Source organism: Haliotis rufescens, unplaced genomic scaffold (assembly GCF_023055435.1).
Source record: "Haliotis rufescens isolate VD_foot unplaced genomic scaffold, xgHalRufe1.0.p SCAF_75, whole genome shotgun sequence".
Classification (NCBI taxonomy): Eukaryota; Metazoa; Mollusca; class Gastropoda; order Lepetellida; family Haliotidae; genus Haliotis; species Haliotis rufescens.
The window spans coordinates 1,725,868-1,733,364 of NW_025964367.1; the positions used below are offsets into that span (position 1 = coordinate 1,725,868).

General features: G+C 40.6%; 1 protein-coding gene across 1 annotated transcript; it reads right to left on the reverse strand.

Moving 5' to 3' along the window:
- Positions 1-205: 205 nt before the first annotated feature.
- Positions 206-610, reverse strand: LOC124150561. The gene has a single exon (XM_046522501.2). The coding sequence runs from the start codon at positions 608-610 to the stop codon at positions 206-208; it is 405 nt and encodes a 134-aa protein (XP_046378457.1).
- Positions 611-7,497: the final 6,887 nt, after the last annotated feature.

Sequence of the window (7,497 nt, forward strand, 5' to 3'; positions counted from 1 at the left end):
ACAAAAACAAACAATTTGAAGACAATGAAGACAATTTACTCATATGGCACTGGTATAAATAAATAGTACACACACTTTTTGCACTAGACTACTTACTAATTTAATGTAAGCACTGGTATAAATAAATAGTACACACACTAATTTAATGTCACAACTGGCCTCACTCTGTCACATACAGCACTAAAATTACTTTATTTCAAGTCTCTTAACCAAGTTTGAGAAGATGACCAACAGCATCAAGGAACTCAATAGTGGTTTTCTGTCCTTGAGTCAACATGTCCTTAAGACGTCTCAGGCGATTTTCAGTCTCTCTGTAAACTCGCATCCTGCTGGGTGGGGCGGCACCAACGTCTAACTGTGCGATTTTTGTCCTGTCTGCACACTCAATCTTCATAATCACTTCTACAAATCGGTAGATATTCGGGTGGCGGTGGGGTAAGGTTCTGTCAAGGCGATGGTGAAATCCCTCAAGATTGTTGTTGGTGCGAGGGCCGGCTGTCTGGTGGTGATTCCACAGAGGTATTGGAAACCGAGCATCATCGTCAACCCAGTTGATGACCATATAGTCATTGAAGTCTTCAGCTCTCGGAACTGGTGGAGTTGCCTGCATGGCATCCAACCAGGTGTCCTGGACATCAATCAAGGGCAGGAGGGCAAGTCCAGCAGCTCTTCTGATCCATTGTTGTACTGCGGCAACTGCCTTGTACTGTACTGCTTATCCAAGATCCTTTGTCATCCGCCAGATCGCTTGACAATAATGAAAAAAAACAACCTTTGACGTCAGCATTCGGGAACTCTGTGTTGACAGCACGAATGGCAGCCTTCTCAAAATCCGTCTGGACAGTGGCAGGAGCGAGGGGACGGTTGAATCTCTGTTGGACTTTTTATTATAATCTTCTTTATCTCCAAATAAGTTGTTTTCATTAGGTACATCTGTAACTATTTAATCTTCCCAAAGTACCCTTCCTTGCCTTTCTAAAACAACATCGTAAAGAAGCTAATGAGTCTTCTTAATTACAGGAGGACTATACCATTATAACAATAGGTAAACTCCATCGGCCATGACAACTCTCTGTAGAAGTTTTGGCATGTATACGTTTTGGGAGTGAACCTGATACACGTGAGGAGGGGTGGGTTGGGGGTGGTACTAACAAACGTCATGAGCACGTCAATGTGAGGCAACCTGTCGGAACGCCATAACTATCTCAGAGGGAGTATACTGATCCTTGACAACAAGTCTCAATGACATAATATTCGTGTTCTGTCATCATTTTTATCAAGAGTCTGTCATGTCATATTCATGTCATTTATAGTTGCATTTTAATGTTTGCCCAAGGTGATTTATCTACCACGAGATTCTATTGGCGTTGATTTACGAGGTCGACAAACAGTGAACTTCATAAGATCATACAGTAATGTGATCTAGTAGGCTCCGTATTACTGGAGGTATCACATAACACATATTGGCATTGTTGTTGACTCGATTTTAATAAGACTGCATGCAATTACATGATCACGCACACAGCTGCAGGTTTTCTGTTTCCAAATACATCAGAAACTTTATACTTTGCATTTTGTTTACGTATTATCTCAAATTGAATTGTCACTTTTATGGATAAAAACGGAATTTGTTTTGAGCAGTGTTTGTTTTCATTATTTGATTTATTTTCTTTTGAATGCTACGTTGTCTTGTCAGTGGAAAAAAACAACATATTTCTAATGCGACAAAATATTAGCAACAAAAACCTTTCCACAGTCATAATATATCTCCATTGCACCATTCCGCCTGTATATTCAACATGTGTTTCTGAATCACTATCGAACAGTGCTAAACCGATGGCCAGATAAGAATTTCATTTTTGCGGTACAATTTGAGATTTAGATATTTGTGCGTAATTACTTGCTTATTAATTTCAGATTATTTTCTTTGTACGCCCGAAAGCGCTTGTCTTTGAGAAGGTTACAAGTTGCCCAGGATCCTTCAGGCGCATCCCAATTTATCATAATCCCCAATTTTACTCTTATTTTTACTCGGGGCGCGGGTAGCAAGTCGTCTAAGGTGCCGCGATTCGCTGTACTGAGTTGCATCCCTTTGATACGCCAGAAACCTATGATTATGGGTTCGAATTACGGTTCGCCCCGATAATGTTTCTAGGTTTGTCAGCACCATACCCGTGCTGGTGCATCACCGAAGTGGTAAACGTCTGAGACCTGCATCACTTCGGGCTTTCCTCCCACATTAATCTGTCACGCCGCGATACAACTGTAATACTGTTAAAAGCGGCGTTAAACCCAACTCACTCACTCACTCACTATTACTCTGGTATGCATTTGCATACATTTTATATTACAAGATATATTCTCAACTATCGTCCATTGTCCACGTCAGGTCAACATCTAAGTCACTTGCTGATAACATAATCATGAACCGTTATACTGTTTGAAAAGCTAGTCTAGGTTTCATCTCTTGTAATGAAAACAGTATATATAATGTTAGAGTGAGTGAGTGAGTTGGGTTAAACGCCGCTTTTAACATTATTCCAGTTATATCACGGCGTGTCAGCTTAATGTGGGAGGAAAGCCCGAAGTGATGCAGGTCTAAGACGTTTACTACTTCGGTGAAACCCACGAGCACGGGTATGGTGCTGACAAACCTAGAAACATAATTGGGGCGAACCGGGATTCGAACCCACAATCATAGGTTTCTGGCGTGCCCAAGGGACGCAACTCTGCACAGCGAATCGCGGCGCCTTAGACGACTGGGCCGCCCGTGACCCCATATAATGTTAGAAACCACGCTGAAACAAATGTAAATGTCATAATATAACAGACCGCCGTCATATAGCTGGAATATTGCTGAGTGTGGCGCAAAACAACAAACCAAAACCAACCAAAAATCATAATAGATCACATTTCATTTACCCAAACGGCTTTCATATAGCTGGAATATTGCTTAGTGTGGCGTAAAACAACACACGAACAAACAAATCATTTACGCAAGAAAACGTTGAAATGACTTTGTTGTGACACTGATGCGAATCAAAAATGACAAAGCAATACATAGAGTACTGATACAGGAACGGTCACATATGTATCCTATCGTCGTCATAGACCACGTATAATCTACTTTGATGACACCCTTCCAGACTCATGGAATCAGTTCAGTCTGGCAATCAGTCCTCCACTCAAACGTCATTCAGAACATTCGTGACAATGTGATCATTCAAGCATCAGGAGACAAGCCATCACTGATATAGATTATATTTCGAAAGATAAAGGATGAGGTCACTGAACCTAATTCACCTCTGCAATCTAGTGTGAGTGGAGCTGGCAGATGACTTTAAACCATTCTCCTGTCCCACTCGACAAATATTAATGTATCAAATGTTACATCAGTTGCTGCAAAAAAAATATTTAATTCACACCATTTCAACCTTCGTACTGCCGCTTAGAGTGACAATGAATCTCACCGTTACATGTTCATGTGAAGGCTTTCATTAATTATACACAGTTTCTATATTTGAAGAGGAACACCAGTGCGATAGTAGGTCAGAGGCCATTCTTTTACCGGGGGCCTGGTCACGTGATTTCGGGTTTTAGGGCCGACCATTTGATGCTCAGCAGGTTCTCGGATATTTTTCAAAACATGATTTGTCCCAGAAAATACTGGATCAAAATTAATTTGCCTCAGATTTTTACATCTGAGTGTCGCTCTAAACAACGTGTTGCTTAAAAGTAAAATGTTATCCGGCAGGGTCATACTCGGTGGTAGGATACAATTGTACTGTGACGCCAGACAGACTTATGACGTCACCTTACTTCAAGAAAGATCCCAGTGTGCGGACAGTACAAAAAGTATCTTTTTGTCTCGCATTAGTTCGTAATGTTACCCCCGAAAATAACAACCTTTCAGCAAAATGTCTACTTTGAATTCATCAGACATTATGTCTAAAAACTTCAATTAGTTATACGTCGGAAAATGAGTCCGTATATTTGATGTCAAGTATCTCTGTAATAAATTATGAATTGAAACTTGTTAATTTTGATTTTGAGTTTCGAAGATACTGTAGTTTTAAAATATAATGAAAGGCCAAAATGTGATTTTTCACCCACAAGGTCCCTTCTCTCATGGTTGTTACCAAATGGTTTTGGCTCTTTTGAGAACATAATTGTGGGTCTTGAAGCAGCGACAGACAACATTCCGTCTCCAACACAAATCCAACATAGCAGTGAGGGAGGAATGTCCAAAACGACGCAGGCCGTATATGCTCACCACACTGCTGAAACCCAAGTACACGGGTTTAGTACTGTGGCCCACATTGATTCGAACCCATGACCAACCCTGGTACAGCTACAGAAGTAAAACGTGTGTAATCAGTATCACACAGGGTTGCGTGCATCAGGGAACCACTATGTGTTAAAGGGATGCGTGTATCAGAGTAGCACTATATATGTGTTAAAGGGTTGCGTGTATCAGAGTACCACTATGTGTTAAAGGGATGCGTGTATCAGAGTAGCACTATATATGTGTTAAAGGGATGCGTGTATCAGAGTACCACTATGTGTTAAAGGGATGCGTGTATCAGAGTAGCACTATATATGTGTTAAAGGGATGCGTGTATCAGAGTACCGCTATGTGTTAAAGGGTTGCGTGTATCAGAGTACCACTATGTGTTAAAGGTATGCGTGTATCAGAGTAGCACTATATATGTGTTAAAGGGTTGCGTGTATCAGAGTACCACTATGTGTTAAAGGGATGCGTGTATCAGAGTAGCACTATATATGTGTTAAAGGGATGCGTGTATCAGAGTACCACTATGTGTTAAGGGATGCATGTATCAGAGTAGCACTATGTGTTAAAGGGATGCGTGTATCAGAGAGCCACTATGTGTTAAAGGGATGCATGTATCAGAGTACCACTATGTGTTAAAGGGTTGCGAGTATCAGAGTACCACTATGTGTTAAAGGGTTGCGTGTATCAGAGTACCACTATGTGTTGAAGGGTTGCGTGTATCAGAGTACCACTATGTGTTGAGGGATGCGTGTATCAGAGTACCACTATGTGTTAAAGGGATGCGTGTATCAGAGTACAACTTTGTGTTAAGGGGATGCATCTATCAGAGTACCACTATGTGTTAAGGGATGCGTGTATCAGAGTATCACTATGTGTTGACTGGATACATTTATCAGAGAACCACAATGTGTTAAAGAGATTCATTTATCATAGTAGCACTATCTGTTAAAGGAATGCATGTGTCAAAGAACCACAATGTGTTAAAGGATGCATTTATCAGAGTAGCACTATCTGTTAAAGGAATGCGTGTATCAGAGTACCACTATTTGTTCACTGGATGCAATTATCAGAGAAGCACTATCTGTTAAAGGGATGCGTGTATCAGAGTACCACTATGTGTTAAAGGGATGCATGTATCAGAGTACCACTAAGTGTTAAAGGGATGCGTGTATCAGAGTACCACTTTGTGTTAAAGGGATGCGTGTATCAGAGTACCACTATGTGTTAAAGGGATGCATGCATCAAAGTACCAGTATGTGTTAAGAGATGCGTGTATCAGAGCACCACTATGTGTTTAAACACGGTATCTCAAAAAAGAGGTATGATGATGGCCTTGTGATCCCAAATGCATGTTCTTTCCCACAAATTGTTCGAAAAAAACGTTCAACGCCGAAATTCAACTTGTGTAAATTTGTGTACCTTTAGACGGACAGTACACGTCAAACCAAACACATCACATCAGTGAAGAAAAGGTCATAGTTGATATATCAATTTCCAAAAAATTGTTGTGAACTTTTAATACGCTTGAAGCCTACTCACTCATCAGCTGCTTTGATGCGATGTGAAGACAATCTACGACACTTCAGTGGTAGAGATAATTGAAAACTTCAATGCCTTACAGATATATCTATTAGTATATCAAAACGAAACTTCAGGTACGATCAAAGCCAAACAATACTAAAGCCCTTCTGGTTCGCATGTTTCTGCCCGCGGCATGAAACCACTGATCATATAATGTTGTAATTTACTTTGACTAAACATAAACAACAAAACCATTTCCATAAACAAAACTATTTCCATAAACATAAGACCAGTGAAGATACGGGGTAGAATAGGTCTTCAGCAACCCATGCTTGCCGTAAAAGGCGACTATGCTTGTCGTAAAAGGCGACTAACGTGATCGGGTGGTCAGGCTCGCTGACTTGGTTGATGCATGTCATCGATCCAAATTGCGTGGATCGATGTTCATGATGTAAACCACTAGATTGTCTGGTCCAGACTCGATTATTTACAGACCGCCGTCACATAGCTGGAATATTGCTGAGTGCGGCGTAAAACAACAAGCCAAACCATAAACATAAGAGTTATCTGCTAAAGGCAGCGCTACCACGCTAACCCAACTGAATACAAAGCGACCCGTGAAGATCCGGGGTAGAATAGATCTTCAGCAACCCATAATTGACGTAAAAGATGACTGAACTTGTCGTAAGAGGCGACTAACGGGATCGGGTGGTCAGGGTCGCTGACATAGTTGATGCATGTCATCGATCCCAAGTGTGTAAATGGATGCTCACGATGTCAGTGGTTGGATTGTGAGATCCACACTCGATTATTTACAGACCGCCGTCATAGAGCTGGGATATTGCTGATTGCGGCGTTAAATAACATTCAAACAAAAGAAAACGTTTCCGTTTTGTTAACAAGGTGACCGTATTAAAAAAACGGATTCGATCCCCAAAGAACAACAAAAACGAGGAGGGTGGAGATGTTACATCACTGTTGTAAGCAACACAGGTCATCCTTTTATCCCTCAACATGCGGTTTCGAAACTCAAGAAAGATCAGCGTCAACTTCGGCGATGGTGATTGGCCTGACATTGGATTGACAGGGCCATGCTACAAGCTCGTTGTTGAATGGATTACTCGTGTACACTCGACATTTAGAGGGGCGTTACTCGTTCGCAAGGCTTGTAATTCCACTCAACAACTGAGACATAAAACAGTGCCGTAATTCATTGTCAAGATTTCAATGTTCATCCTATGATTTATGCATCGATAGTTGGCGATATATAAAGACTCCATGGTCAGAACGATTATGTAAAATATGTAATAGCCAAGATAGGATAAATATCACTTTTTACTTGTATGTCCATTGTACTCTACTGTGAGAAACAAAATATTCCTGTATACTACTCTAGTGATTCAAAAATTGTTAAATTCCGGCAATTGTTAAACAAGTCTTGAAAGGCATTTAGAAGTGATACACATGAGGAAGATTATTTATGGATGCCAACTTCTTTATTATTAGGAACATATATAACGTTTCTGAGTACGTTTTCTCCTTCACCTGATGAAGGAGGAAGCATAGGAAGCATTGTGTTCCTCATAATAAGGAAGTTGGCATCCATAAATTATCTTCCTTTATGGTGAAACAGTCAAGATAAATTAATAATGCAAAACTTAGCCATGTTTCTATACCACGCC